The sequence below is a fragment of the Vipera ursinii genome (genome assembly GCF_947247035.1).
Source record: "Vipera ursinii genome assembly, chromosome: 7".
In the NCBI taxonomy this organism is placed as follows: Eukaryota; Metazoa; Chordata; class Lepidosauria; order Squamata; family Viperidae; genus Vipera; species Vipera ursinii.
The window spans coordinates 59,814,603-59,831,017 of record NC_139521.1 but is presented as its reverse complement, the minus strand read 5'-3'; the positions used below and the strand labels follow the sequence as shown (position 1 = coordinate 59,831,017).

The window sequence follows — 16,415 nt, the reverse complement described above, 5'->3', positions numbered from 1 at the left end:
AGGCACACTTAGAAAATTTGAGTCTGAAAATACTGCTCATGGTTTCTCCTTTTACTTGGGGTGTACTGCTTTATTTTCGTACAGTTATGTATTGCAATGTTAGCAACCAATGTGACTTCCAAACTTGGAACCTTCTCCCATTTCTGCAGCAGCTCCACAATCTGGAAGCTCTATCTAATCAACACCAGCTGTCCTAGGAGTCATGTGTCACAACCATGGCAAAGAAGTAGACTACAAACAATTATGGCTGGCATGCCAGCTGTGATTCTTCCTGAACTGGTCAGATTTGGCAACAGCAATCCATGGTTATATCTAATCTTTTAAGCTGGTCATCTCACAGGAAAGCTATTCATAAGGTGTCCTTTGAAATGTGTCTGGAATTTGCATTTGATGTGAAACATCAAAACTAGACTACTAACCTGTACAAGATACAGGGATCCAGAAGGTTTGCCCTGATTGTGGAGTGCTACTTGAGCATAATTTAAGGTAGATATGTTTGTATTTATATTATTATTTCAGGCCTTAAAAATCTTGGAGCTCTGTGTATGTATGCTGCTGCAGAAGGATCCCTTCTTTAGATGCTTCATTGCCTATCTGGTGCAGAAGAATTCTGCAATACACTTGGGCTATTGAATGTTCTTCAAGAGCTGATTTTGACTCACATTATCTCCGCATATAGAAAATACATGTTGCCTTGATTGGTTTATATTTTACCTTTTTACATTTCTCTTTGTTCTTTGAAATCTAAAATAAGCGAAAAAGAGAAAGATAATCAACATTCTACTTTGATAATTATTTTATCTACCAAGGCTGCTTGAAAGCTGTTTCTAATGACAGCTAGGATTATGTAATATGACCTAATGAGTATTATTGAGGTTCAAAACATTTATATGGAATTTGTATATTTAGTTATCCTTTGTATTATTCTGTTACTTGATATTCAAAAGTTACTGATGTAATAGCACAGGGTAAAGTTAGTGTAGGTAGTCCTCACATACCATTTGCCTGAAAATTATGATGGTACTGAAAAAGTAGTTTTACAACCCATACTCAGAACTTGTGGCAGTTGTAGCATCCCCATAGTGATCATGATTTGGGCACTTGGAAACTGGCATGCATTTAGGATGATTGCGGTGTTTCCGGTAAGCAAGGTCAATGTGGAAGCCAGCAGGATCTTGCAAATCATAGTCACAGAGCACTTTATGACCCATAGTGATTCGCTTGACCTTAGAGGAACTTATGCCATACTGTAAGTCCAGCATGGTCACATTATGTTTCACTTAACAACTGCATTACTTAGTGACAGAATAGCCAGTCCTTTTTGTATTTGTTAAATGGAAAATACTTGTATTTATTACCGATTCTTAAGAAAGACTCTAACTTGGAGGAATGGCAGCGTGGTATCAATAAATTTGTGTGGGCAGGGAAAAAGCCACGAGTTAAACTTAAGATTATGCAGGATACTCGTGAGAGAGGTGGCCTTAAAATGCCTAATTTTAAATTATATTATGAAGCTGCTGCACTAGTAGGAATAAGTGATTGGATTAATTTGACACAATCGAGGTTATTAAATCTTGAGGGCCATGATCTGTTGTTTGGCTGGCATGCATATTTGTTGTATGATAAGAAGGTAGATACTGTGTTTAGGATGCATATTTTAAGACAGGCATTGCTGAGAGTTTGGAAGAAGTATAGACATAAGTTAAGCAGCAAGATACCATTGTGGGCAATCCCAAAACACGCAATAGAAAATATACATGCTGGTTTCAAACATGATGAGACTACTTACAAGGAAATTTTAAGTTTGGAAAGGAATATTTGGTGCTTGAAATCATATAGTTTCTTGCGAGAAGAGAAGGTTGTTCAGACTTGGTTTCAATATATTCAGTTACAGGCCAGGTGGAAAGAAGACCAAAAAAATGGATTTGCAACGACTGATGAAAATTTGATAAAGCAAATTAGAAATCAAGGACCAGCACATATTAAACGGATATATCTTGCATTGATAGAGATCGATTCAGAAACAGAGCTTGTTAAGGATTGTATGATAAAATGGGCCCAAAACATTCAGGAAGTTATTACAATGGACACGTGGGAAAAGATCTGGGTGAGGAATGTAAAATTCACTCAAGCTCAAAGTCTAAGAGAGAACTTTTACAAAATGTTTTATAGATGGCATCTAGATCCTAAAAAGCTTGCAAGTATGTATCCGAATTATCAGCCTAAATGTTGGAGGTGTGGTGATGAAGAGGCAACATATTTTCACATATGGTGGACATGTAAAAAGGTCAAGGCTTTTTGGATAAAAGTCTGGTGGAACATGCAGAAGATTTTTAAACAGAGGATAAAGTTTTGTCCGCAATTTTTTTTGTTGGGAATAATTGTTGACGCTACAGTTGTGGACTCTAAGTTGATGTTGAATTTAGTTACGGCAGCAAGACTTTTGATAGGTCAATATTGGAAGAAAGAGGAACTGCCGACTATACAAGAGTGGATTTTAAAGGTTTCCGACTTGGCAGAGATGGCGAAGATTTCGGCCTATTTGAAAGATTACTCGCAAGAACATTATATTATGGAATGGAGAAAATGGATTGAGTTTATCCAGAATAAGTATAGGGTCAAGAAGTTTTATCTAGCATTTGAATAAGTCTTCTTTCGTTTTCTTTTTTCTTTTTTTATTTTGTCTTCTATATATATTTAATAATGCTAAGTTTTGTTTGATCCTATATAAGTTAGAGAGTGATGGATTTTAGAATTTATAGTTGTTAGTATATGGTTGTTTATGATTGCTTTTTTATATATAAATACCTTGTATTTAGCTCTGGGAAGTCCGGGGGGGGAGGGGGGTTGGGGGGAGGTGGGGGGGAGGAGGGAGGGGGGGAAGGGGGGAGGTAGGGACGGGAGGAGGGAGGGGGAAGGGGGGTTTTTTAAAGGAAAACTGTATTTTTAAAACTTTTCAATGAAAATACTTGTATTTACAACAGCGTCTTAAATTGAATTTCACATTTTCTTTTGTGTGAGACATGAAGAATATGGAACCATTGAAATTAAGAAGTGGCCTAGGTTTGACTTTTTAATGAAACTTGATGTTAAAGTAATGCTGTATTTGTTTGATTGGTCATAATATTTTATATTACAGCATTACTTTAATTACAGTGAAGACTTAATTCACCTAATGAAATAATACTCCTGGAACTTTATAATACATAGATCCTATTTTAAGCAGTTATGCTGCAATACCCAGCTAATCTTAAAAAAAAATAAGTGGTCTTGGACCTAGTTGTATTTGAATAGAAAAGTAGTAGAAAAACCTCTGTACTGTTGATTAGACCTGGAAGTTTTAAAAAATCCTGGAAAAAAGCAGTATCAAACAGCTTCTGTTTTATTAAAAAAATATGGATCTGAGCTTAATACTTAGATGGTGAATGAAACATTTTTCTTCCAATTAAGGGCCACATGATATAATAATAATAATAAGTTGGAAGGGACCTTGGAGGTCATCTAGTCCAACCCCCTGCTAAGGCAGGAAACCCTGTACCATTTCAGACAAATGGCTGTCCAGTCTCTTCTTAAAAACTTCCAGTGTTGGAGCATTCACCACTTCTGGAGGCAGGTTGTTCCACTGGTTAGTTGTTCTAACTGTCAGGAAGTTTCTCCTTAGTTCTAGGTTGCTTCTCTCCTTGACTAGTTTCCATCCGTTGCTTCTTGTCCTGCTTTCAGGTGCTTTGGAGAATAGCTTGGCTCCCTCTTCTTTGTGGCAGCCCCTGAGATATTGGAACACTGCTATCATGTCACCCCTCACCCTTCTCTTCATTAAACTACACATACCCAATTCCAGCAACCGTTCCCTATATGTTTTAGCCTCCAGTCCCCCAATCATCTTTGTTGCTCTTCTAATACTTCTAATACTTCTAATACTACAAATAAATGAAGCTATGTCAGTGGATAAAAAATGGAAGGACATTTTTTAGATGTGTTGTGCATTTCTAACGTTTTCCCATCTTTTTTATATAGTATGAAATTGCACCTTCATTGTAGGTGCAATGATATAACATTTTAGTAACACAGTTCTTGATCTTTGATCATCACAAAAATCCCGAATCTTGAAAATATGGGTCTCTGTTCTTACATAATGATCCTAAAAATATTAAACATGCATGCTGATATCACAATATAAGCTGTGCTTTTTTGTATTTGCATTGTGGCATTACATAAGGTTTGCACACAACATTGTGACACAAATTTCATCACCCCTCTCCCTCCCTCTCCCCAATCCTACAAATTGTAAATTGCCTTCCCTGGCAGTATGAAAACTGCTATAAAAGAAATTCCTTATTCATCCTGCTTGCTATACATTATGTTTTCTGCCATTTTTTTCTTTATCACAGAACCATAATTTATAATCCCAAATTTACATGAAGCATTTCAAATTAAAGAATGGATTTTGATTTACCTAAACATGTACAGTAGAAATACAGTTATCTTTAAAATAGATTGTTTCCTTGCCTAAAATTATACTTTGTCAGCTTTGTAATGGTGAGGTCTATAGAAGGCCTACTCATAAATAATCCCAGTGAGTGGCTTTTCATGTTGATTTTCTAGAGCTGAACCAAACACTTAAATCATGCTTGTATTTGCCTGCTGTTGGCAAAAACAATCATTGCCATTTTTTAAAAATAAAAGAACTACTTCTCTTAATCCAGATAATTTAAGGTGAGCCTATAATAGGAACACAAGTTATTTTTACAATGCAATTTGTATATGTCTTCTCGGAAGCAAGCTCCACTGACTATACTCTGAATTGTAAGAATCTGCCTATCAAAAGCTTCTGTCAGCCAGAATTAATAATAAGGGATTATTAAGTATATGAATTAGACTGATATAAATGCAATATGAGTGCCAGTTTTGTGTACAGGGTAAGGTATCAGGCTAGAAACTAGGAAGCCATGATTTCTAGGCCCATCTTAGGTGCAAGCCAGTTATGTGACCTTAGGCCAGTTACTTTCTCTCGGCCCTTAGAAGGAGCCAGCTGCAACCATTTCCAAGGAGCCAAAGAAACTTCTGGGGATTGTCTAAACAGTCTCCAAGAACTGGACCCGATTGAATAGGAAAAAAAAGTGCAATCTAAGCTGGGAGTCAACAGCATAGTCCCCACTTGAGTTTAACTCACTCTTTTAAGTTTTTCAAAAGTTCAGGCCAGAAGGAAGCCAATGTGTTATATAGACCTTGTATTTTACATCTCTTCTGGATTCTTGGACTGTTCATTAATTTAGGGATGTATAGATTACGAGTAGTTAATGGTGGTGCTTTTTAATGTCCCGTACGTATAATTTCAACTGGTTCAAAAAAAACCCATTTCAACATTTCTATTTATTGAAAAGGTAAGGCTGTCCAACACAAAAGAGTGTTCATATTTAGAAAATAATAAGAAAATTATATTATCCTAAATTGGTGTTCCCCAACATCTTGGACTATAATCTTTGTTTTAACTTTTAAAAATTGAATGGTATATCTCAACTGATAATATCTACAAAAATGTGAAGTAAACATATATATTTCTAATTATAAATTTGCCAAACAGTAGCCTCACCCCAGTGGTACTTTTCCTTGCATCTTCTATTCTTCGATGAACTTTTTTCTTGAATGGCTTGCAATTTGTGTAGTGATTACTTGTTTGTCCATAAAAATATTTGCCTTTGCTGTAGGTGAAAGTTGAATTCTACATTTACTCTTCGTACATCACTCTTATTATCCATAGCCATTGACTAAATTTGTAATCTGCAAATAATGTTTGAAATCTAACATTATTTTCAGATTAGTTTTCTAATCCCAGCTATTCTTTTTAAGAAAAATTTGTTTGAGAAAAGACTGCTTCCTATGGGTATTAATTTTTACTAAACAAACTCCCTTATACATAATTCTTCAAAAGGTATGTCATGATGGATAACATATTTTTTTGTCAAAAGGTTAATGTGATTCTTATTTCATTGTGCTAAAGGTAGACATGTAGTTATGTGAAATGCTGATATATATATTTTCAGTAGTTTTAAAAGAGATTTGGAGACTCCTAAATAGACATTTGCTGAACAGCAGTTCTCATGTCACTAGGAGATAATAGTTTACCCAAACTTGGAAATTGATACCTTGCTTGTTTTGTTTACGACAAAGTTCATCTCTATCAAATACTGTGATCTTTCACAAGGTCACCCACATACTGTATGCAGGCATTCAGCTGGTGGGAAAATAGGTAATAAAATATCACACTTCTCATCTCTGTTATATTTCGGTATACATGTGGAGATAGATTCATCTCATATCTAAATTGCAAAGGATTAAATTTTTCACCTGCACCAATAATAGTTTTGCTCAGGATCATAGCAACTTAAAAAATAAATGAGGAATTGAATCCAATTGTGGTTGGATTTAGTTGTTTATATAATTGCCATCAGTAGGAAGTGGTTTGTGTTATTCCACTGATTTCACTGAACCTGCTCAAAAATAGTTAAATCTAGATCCAACCCAGTGTTACTATAAAGGTAAAGGTTCACCTGCACATGCGTGCTAGTCGTTTCCAACTCTAGGGGCCGGTGCTCATCTCCGTTTCAAAGCTGAAGAGCCAGCGCTTGTCCGAGGACGTCTCTGTGGTCATGTGGCCGGCATGACTAGATGCCAAAGGCGCACGGAACGCTGTTACCTTCCCACCATAGTGGTCCCTATTTTTCTACTTGCATTTTTACGTGCTTTTCGAACTGCTAGGTTGGCAGAAGCTGGGACGAGTAACAGGCGCTCACTCTGTCACGCTGCACTCGGGATTCGACCCGCCAAACTGCCGACCTTCTGATCGACAAGCTCAGTGTCCCAACCCACTGAGCCACCGCGTCCCTAGTGTTAGTATACAATACTTAAAAACTTGAATGTGCAAAAACTGGTGGATTGTTGACAGCAAAAAATTCTACTTACCTTCTTGTTAATAGATCTGATGCCTAGGGCTCTAAAATGTATAGTATTTCGCAAATGACCACAATACTTGCACTTTTGTAATAAAAAAAACCAAGGACAACCTCCATAAACTACTTTTTCTAGGCTTTGGGAACATTTTTTCACTATGTAATTAAAATTATATAAAACTAACGTCATTAGCTAAAAATGCTGTGAGGTAGTTTCTCTCATGCATAGAACTCTTTCTTTCCATGATAGCTCTGAATGCTAAGCAGACATCTGAAGAACAAGGAAGATAAATAATTGTATTGTACAATTGCAGTTGCCTCAATGACATGTTGCTGGTACTGGATAATAATTAAGGAGCCAGTTATTGGAGGTTATATTGCAAAGTGAAACTCTTAAATGTGTTTGTCTTTTTTGTTTGTCTTATCTTTAGATACTCTGCAGTCTCAGCTCATCAACATGGGAGTTATTCCTACATTAGTGAAGTTGTTGGGCATCCATTGCCAAAATTCGGCTTTGACTGAAATGTGCCTTGTTGCCTTTGGAAATCTAGCAGAACTTGGTAAGTTTTGGATGCAATATCAATTGCAACATTTTAAGTATTTTTAATGGGGATGGATGGATGGAAAAAATAGTGCTACTGTTGTCATTTGTGTTTTTCTCTAGCAAACTCATTTAATTTTTTTTACTGCTTCCTTGCTACTGACATTCCTATTCTATTCACTGTTCAGTAAAAACTATTGTACACTGGATAAAAGAACAATGTCCTAAAGAAAAAGCTGCAGTGCAGATTTGTCCGATTGGGAATTTACATGTTTGTACAGTGATATAAGACACTTAAAAGTGCATTGCATGCAAATGTAGAATGAGACAGTCATCAACCTTCTTCAGTCAATGGAACAATGTTTGATAGAAAAACTTGAGGAAATTGCAAGTGAAAAGACATTTCAGAGTATTGCAGTGGGCAAGGGGATCAAATTCCTCACTGTTACTTGTTGCATTGACTCACATTCTGTGTGATGAAAGAGAAATTGTTTATGAAATTTCTTTCAAAGAAGAATATTTTGGTGAAATTAAATTCTGATATCCCTGCATTTATTAAATTGCAGGGCACTGATGTCTCCCTTACTTTGTAATTATCTCTCCTGTGGTTGCAACATTCTTGAATTCCTCATTCACAGCAAAATGGTAGCCAGTGTGATGCAGTATTTAAGATACTAGTTTGGGATTGAAAAGATCCAGATTAGGGGTAGGCAACCTTGGCTCTTTTATGGCTCATGGACTTCAACTCCCAGAATTCCTGAGCCAGCATAGTCCATGAGTCATAAAAAAGCCAAGGTTGCCTACCCCTGATCCGGATCAAAGTCTACCCTTAAGCATAGGAATGAGTTCCTTGCTCCCAACCCAGCCTTTCTTGACAGGAGAGGTGTTGTAGGGATAAAAATGAGGGAGTTCCCCATGTAAATTGTAATGTGAGTCTGACGAATAAATTCAAATCTGTTGCTCAAATCTTTTCCTTTGCTTCAGTCATCTTCTGTCTAGGCTTTAAAAAAATCTAGTCCACTAAATATTAACACCATCTATGGTGGTGGAAATATTTGCCAACTTAACCTAGGGTTGCCTTACCTCCCGAAAAGGTGTGAGAGGTCAGTAAGCCCAAATATTACCTCTGTGCCTTAGGTTAGCAGACAAAGCAGTTTGAGCAGAATACCTACAGCAGATCTTGCTGTTTTGAAATGGAACCAATTTCACCAGTTTATAGCCATGAAAATACTAAGGCAGCAGACCTGACCTTTAATTTTAGCATTTGGTGATCTAATACACCCATTGGGTAGTTTTCCTTATTTGTCTGAAGGCAGCCAAAGGCTAATTTGCTATGTCTGTGGGTTTAATCACCTTTTACTGAGTGCAGTTTCAAACAGTTGTTAATAATTCAGGTCAGCAGGTCTTAAATTTCCTAGTCATTTTTCTTTTCATTTAGTGACAGTTTTAAGAAGAGGAGTGTATTATTCCTGACAGTATAGTCAGTTAAATCCATTAATCACTGCATTGTGTGACCTGTTTTAAGAAACTGAAAAGAAAATAATTCTGCCATTTGATTTTTGTTCCTTTATGTGGTTAGCTTCTTGCTTTTTAATTGCACAGAATCGAGTAAAGAACAGTTTGCCTACACAAATATTGCAGAAGAACTTGTGAAGCTCTTTAAAAAGCAAATAGAACATGATAAGAAGGAGATGATATTTGAAGTTTTGGCTCCCTTGGCTGAAAATGGTGAGATTTTGAGTATTTCTGAGTGATTTATTGATATTTCCTTTATTGATATTTGTGAAGCTGGCTGGTGAGGCATCTCATTATGGAAGCTTGAACACCCTTTATTTATTTAGCTACGTATGAATGTGCATAAACACAAATATATACTTTAATTCAGTGATTTAAGGAAAAAGGGATGAGTTTGGCATGCAGTGGAAATGATTTTTGGTATAGTTACGTATATGAGACTGAAAGAACGCTTTTAAACTTAAATTTGTAAGGCTTGCTTTATCTTAAATTTAAGAAGTTGGATGAAATCTGTTGTTATGATAAAACCTAATCTTACCAAGTTGTGTAGGACTGAAATCTTATTTATTCATTAATTCTTTTTATTTATTTTGTTGATCAATACATTTATTTGCAGAAAAGATTGAAAAGTAAAAAGTGCAACTGAGCACTTATAAAAGCTTACTCTCATTAGTTTTATGTACAGATAGTCCTCGACTTACAACAGTTCGCGTGGTGACCATTCAAAGTTACAACGGCAATGGAAAAAGTGACTTATGACCATTTTTCACACTTAAGACCTTTGCAGCATCCCCATAGTCACGTGATCATAATTCAGATGCTTGGCAACTGGTTTATATCTATGACTGTTGCTGTGTCCCAAGATCACGTGATCTCCTTTTGCATCTTTCTGACAAGTAAAGCCAATGGGGAAGCCAGATTCACTTAACAACCAGGTTACTAACTTATCAACTGCAATGATTTACTTAACAACTGAAGCAAGAAAGGTGGCAAAATGGGGCAAAATTTGCTTAACAAATGGCTCATATAACAACAGAAACGTTGGGCTCAGCTGTGATCATAAGTTGAGGACTACTCTACTTGTATTTTTATTGAAGAAAAAATCTACACGATGATGTTGTAATTTAACACATTGTGTACCATACATGATAACTTGGATCTTAAGAATCAGAATGTTGACCACACAGTTGAACAGTTTTGTATAAAACTGTTCGAAAAGAGCCATCTATTACTGAAAGTGATAATGCACTTTCCCTGTCTGTGGATCTTCAAGATGGGGGTAAAAAGCCACCTAAAACAGCATTTTCTGTATTATACAAGGAGTTTCCCAGAGTGCTATCAGATTTGTTCTGGCTCTTTGGTTCTATGGAAGAGACCGCAATTTACTGATATGAATCCTGATTGATTGATTTGTTGACTGATTTTTAAAGACTTTTATAGCCATAATAAGCAACAGCTGTAAGGGGTATAAAGGTAAGGTAAAGGTTCCCCCGCACATGCGTGCTAGTCGTTTCCGACTCTAGGGGCCGGTGCTCATCTCCGTTTCAAAGCCGAAGAGCCAGCGCTTGTCCGAGGACGTCTCCGTGGTCATGTGGCCGGCATGACTAGACACCAAAGGCGCACGGAACGCTGTTACCTTCCCACCGTAGTGGTCCCTATTTTTCTACTTGCATTTTTACGTGCTTTCGAACTGCTAGGTTGGCAGAAGCTGGGACGAGTAACAGGCGTTCACTCTGTTATGCGGCACTCGGGATTCGACCCGCCAAACTGCCGACCTTCCGATCGACAAGCTCAGCGTCCTAACCCACTGAGCCACCGCATCCCTGCAAGGGGTATAGCTTATTGTAAACCTTGAATAGCTCACAAAAAATGAAAACAACTAACTTCCCTTAAAATCAGAATAGGAACTCAATAAAACTTGATCCCTTCACCGTATGATGAATGTGGACAGGCTCCAGGTACTCTATCTGGGTACCTGCTACTCATTTGTGCATCCCAGATTCCTCTCCTACCACAATTGCCAGTAATACAGTGGAAAATAAAAAAGGCTAAAATCGGATTTATATTTTAAAAATTTAGGGCTTTTTTTTTTTTTTAAAAAAAATTTCTCTCCCGATCCCAGAAAAATAGAAAAGCTTGGCCTCCGTCTTTCCAAGACCTCCTGTTTTACAGAGCAGAAGTTGGTGGGTTTATTTTGAGGTGGTTCTTTCTTGAACAGTATGACTGATGTAGCTCAGTGAGCCAAATAAAACAGGGGGGAATTATTTGCTCCTTATTGATTTCTCAGGTACTTGATATTCAGGACTTGTATCTATAGAAATAGGAAGATGCTCAGAACATCTGTTTCTGTTTGTATTACCATAATTCACCCAAGATGCTTTTGCATTATTAAAAAGTACCTTGGAGGTAATCTTATTATTTTGAAAAGTCTCCTGCAAAGCATTTAACAGAAAAATAAATTCTATAACTATTTGTGAGAATCTTATGCAACCGATTGTCGCCGAAGTGCCTGTTTGTTGGTAATGGAATTTAGGTATTGCCTTAACTGAAGTAATTTTATCTACCTTTCTATCATCTATCATCTGTCTACCTACCTACCTATCATTTATCTATCTATCTATCTATCTATCTATCTATCTATCTATCTATCTATCTATCTATCATCTACCTAGAGGTAGAGACAGATACAATATAAAATGGCAAAGCCACTGTCCTGGACAAAACCCAGAGCATAAAGGAATACATCAATAGGACGACATCCAAAGATTGCTGCTGAGAGAATACCTGAGGCAGCAGCAGATTTGGGAGGTAAATGAGGCAGAGGAAGTGCCTTGGCAAGACAACAGCCTGCATGGAATGGACCAATGACAGATACCTGAACTGGCAGACATTGGGAAATACTCCCAAGTGGCTGGAAAGGGCTAGACCAGGGGCAGGCAACCTTGGCTCTTTTATGACTCATGGACTTCAACTCCCAGAATTCCTGAGCCAGCATAAAAGAGCCAAGGTGGAAGAAGCTGGCTCAGGAATTCTGGGAGTTGAAGTCCATGAGTCATAAAAGAGCCGAGGTTGCCGACCCCTGGGCTAGACTAAAAGGCAGAACTGAGGCATTGATCATAGCAGCACAAGAACAGGCACTAAATGCCAAATCCATAAAAGCTTGAGTACCACACTAGGCAGGACTCAAGGTGCAGAGAACCCAGGGATAGTTTATCACATAGTAGGAGGGTGTCAGATGCAAGCAGGAATACTATCTTGAGTGGCACAGCCAAGTAGCCGGCATTGTTTACAAAAACATCTATTTACAGTATATGGGCTAGACTCTCCAAAATCCAAATGAGAGATCATAGAAGGCCATAGAGAATAAAAGGACTAAGATCCTGTGGGACTTCCAGATACAGAAGATAGGCAGGTACCAGCTAATCAATCAGACATTGTGGTAGTAGATGAGGACCAGAACACAGGAGTAGATGTAACATGCCAAATGACAGCAATATCAGGAAGAAGAACTGTGAGAAGCTGGAGAATACCAGGCCCTGAAGGAGGAACTGGAGAAGATGGGGAAAGTAAATGTCAAAATGGTCCCAGTGGTGGTAGGAACACTGAGGGATGTAATTCCTAAGCTGGGATCAACAGATCCCAGGAACGACATCAGAGATCCCTGTCCAGAAGTGTAGTGCTAGGAACAATTAAGATATTGTGTAGAACCCTCAAACTCCCAGGCCTCTGGTAGAGGACCTTAGATTTAAGAAGACGCACATACTACCCATAGGGGTGGTGAAAAGAAAACATTTTATGTATTCATTCATTTTTCATTCCAACTATACAGCTGCACTCATTTAGTCGTTAAAGAACTTTTAACAGTATCCAAATAAATTGAATGAATAGATAGTGTCTGCACCAATATTGTAGTAAAACATGTTGTTTCATGAGGATGTTGGGATTTTCTCATTCATCATTTAGATATCATTAAACTGCAGCTGGTTGAAGCAGGCCTTGTAGAGTGTTTACTTGAAATAGTCCAAAAGACAGTAGACAGTGACAAAGAAGATGACGTTACTGAGCTTAAAACTGCTTCTGATCTCATGGTTCTTCTACTTTTGGGAGGTAAGTTTGATGTGGGTCACTCCATCCCATATCAGTTATAGGCCAGTTATTACATTACATTTGGGGGGAGGGGACATGTGAGTGCAGAGAAGCCAAAAAATATGAAAACCCTAACATTTCTTCCATGTCCAAAAAAAAATGGGCTCACTTTTTTTCATAAACAGATACTTTTTAAAACCTTTTTCTTGATATGAGGGCTTACTCTGCTGGTTTTATTTGTGTTAGTGAAAATTATAATTAATACAGTTTTCTACTTAAAAACAATACTGAACTTCTACCAGACACAACAAAAAATAAAAATACAGTGCATTTAAAAGATTAAAACATGCAGATGTTTATCAGAAACACAAGAAAATATTTCTAGGTTTGTTAAGAGTGTGGCAACTTTTATGTTGCTAGCTTGGAAAAAGAAGTGGATGTAGCTTGTCTTGACTCTGGGATCACTGCGCAGTAAAGTAGCTGCAAGATCCCAAAAGCAATGTCTGGTTTATAGATGAGAACTTAAGAGATGAACCATGGGCAATGTGGGTTTTTTCCCCTCTTTCTGGCTACATATGCTTTTGCTTCTAGATGAATCAATGCAAAAATTATTTGAAGGAGGAAAAGGCAGTGTGTTCCAGAGAGTGCTTTTATGGATCCCTTCTAATAGCCATCAACTTCAACTGGCGGGAGCATTGGCAGTTGCAAATTTTGCCAGAAATGGTGAGAATATTAGTACTTAAAACTAAAGCACAAATGTGTTGCTCTGTGTATTTGTGTATCTAGCTGCATTTAAAAGAGTCATATACCAGCCTGTCTTATGTAAAGATTTGTTTTCCTACCTTAGAACTTACACAGCCCATGATGAAATGTGAAGTCTTCTAAATATAAAATGAAAGGTGAAATGGTACCGTTAAGTAAAGGGGCAGGCAGAATGCCAGTTGAAATTTTGCTTTCAGGACATGTTTTATTAAAAGTACTTTAATGTTTTAGATGGGGAACAATCTATTTCCACTCAGTGCTGCGTTTAACCTTTGAACGGCATGCTAGGATGCAGTTCAAATGCAGTCAATAAATGTAAAATGACTTCATAATATTAGGATGATTACTCAGATGGATTTACCGTAATAACTGTTCTTTTCTACCAGCTGTCCCCCAACTATCAAAACGGTGATACCTTTTAGAGAAGAACGTAACTTAGAACTTTCTGTACATCTTTGGTTAAAGGAGAGAAAGGGATATATTTTCACTAAAGAAGAGATACTTCCAAAAAGCAAGCTATGCAAAGGCTGGGTGGGATTGGCTGTATATTTAAAGAAGTAACATCTGAACATAAAATTCATTAGAGAAATAAGTGTGAAGGCAGATTTAAAGAGGTACATAGATAAATACATAGAATACTATTCCAAAATTGCTTAGTTTTTCAATGGTTTACCTCCCTTTTCAAAGAGTCTTCAATTTTTCTACCTCATTAGTAGAAGAAATTAAGGATTTGTTTCCATTTTTTCTTGGAGATATTGAGCTTATTTTGTTGGAGGTGGTGGACAGCTAGTCCTTCCTGTTACACCTTTTTCCACCCTTCTAATGTTTCCCCAACTGAAAAAGCTCATTGAGTGAAGTTTTTCTAAATGTAAAATCTTTGGGTGTAAATATATTTGGGTTCAATGGTAGACTTGACAAAAGATTGCAAACCTTTTCTAAATTAATAACATCCAAACTATACTTTTAAATTAAATGCTATTCTGCCATCGGATAAATCCATGGTACAGAAATAGCCATGCTACTTAAAGAAACATGAATTGATGATGGTCTACCTTCCTCTGCAGATGGAAACTGTATCCATATGGTGGATAATGGCATTGTCCAGAAATTGATGGACTTATTGGACAGGCATGTGGAAGATGGAAATGTGACCGTGCAGCATGCGGCACTGAGTGCTCTCCGAAATCTTGCAATTCCTGGTAAGCAGATTACAGCAACATTCTTAGTGATTCCAAAGTTAGTGGGATGATGCTTTGATCTATAAATATCATGTTTACCATCTGTATCTATTTACTGAAAAGAAAATCCCACCTTATTTTGGGACCTTATTATTCTTCATGGCTGAAATCTTATCTTCATTTTTCTAATAAATTATATAATAATGAAATCAAAGAGCTACAGTGGGAGAATAGTTACTTACAAGCTACCACCTTTAGGAACCTGGTGGCCACCATGTGTATTGCAACAACTCCCAGGAGGCCAAACCAGAAGTGCCAACATAATTGAAAGATGCCAGATTGGAAAAGGTTGAGCTTAGCTGTTTAAATCTTTGGTGTTGGCATTTGTAAAACAAGAATAAAAATATTGTCTGACCTCAGTGTTGATGATGTTTCAACCCCACTATAATCCTGAAGCAACCTTAACAGTTCACAAAGATGTACAGTTAAGAGATTAAAACATAAAATATAGGAATATATAAACACAAGCCCCAACAAGAGCTAATACAGAAATCTATAGCAAGAGGATGTCACTGCCCAAATGCCTTCTGGAAGATCTACAGTACATTTTAGACTTCTTCTGGAAAACAACAAAATGAGAACTATCATAATTTCCACTTATGCTGGTCCTCATTTTGTCGTTTTCTAGAAGAAGCCTAAAATGTACCATAGATCTTCCTTTGGAGACCACTTTAAAGGACAGCAGCACCCCTGACCCTTGACCATCCTCACCTCCCTAAATGGAGAATCATCATCAGCTTCTTCTGTCAAGACTGAATTGACCAGGTTGATTGTAACAGGAAAATGCACTCCTATGGATAATCTGGCACCAAGCTTTGGAGGACTTTATGTCAACCCCAGCATTTTAAACTGCATCTGGAAATCTGTTGGTAACCTGTGCTGGCCCACAGCAGAGGTATAATGTACTCCCATTTGTGGAGCAGTAATTCCTCATCGGGAGACATCAGTGGAACACAGAGAGAGATCCTGATGGAGAAATAGTAACTCATCTTGCTAAGATTCTCCTATCCAAACTCATTCAGCCTCCAGGGACGAACTTCCAATGGCATCAACCTATTTTAAATACAGTGGGGAAATGCCAGATAATTATTAAATATTGGCTGTTATTATTGATATATGATATAAACTGATACAGTATGATATAAATACTATGGCATTGTTTCCTTAGTTTGGTGCATTGCGTGAACTCAGCCAATTGCAGCTTATTCAATAAATGACAGTTAACCAAACTGTGGTTTAGTATGATGTAAAAGCTTGGCACAGAATTTAGTATGTTCATTTGAATATTAACCAGATCTAATAAGGAAGAAGGATTCTTTCAGGGTT

The 16,415-nt window shown here is 37.2% G+C and overlaps 1 protein-coding gene across 3 annotated transcripts in view; it reads left to right on the top strand.

The window, feature by feature from the left end:
- Nucleotides 1-16,415, top strand: part of RAP1GDS1 (Rap1 GTPase-GDP dissociation stimulator 1) — a 92,036-nt gene that overhangs the window by 56,755 nt on the left and 18,866 nt on the right. For all 3 annotated transcript variants that reach the window (XM_083367830.1, XM_083367831.1, XM_083367832.1), the window contains 5 exons: nt 7,379-7,507; nt 9,091-9,216; nt 12,967-13,110; nt 13,681-13,812; nt 14,916-15,050. In XM_083367830.1, coding sequence (XP_083223956.1) covers nt 7,379-7,507; nt 9,091-9,216; nt 12,967-13,110; nt 13,681-13,812; nt 14,916-15,050 — 666 coding nt within the window. The remainder of the gene's footprint in view (nt 1-7,378; nt 7,508-9,090; nt 9,217-12,966; nt 13,111-13,680; nt 13,813-14,915; nt 15,051-16,415) is intronic.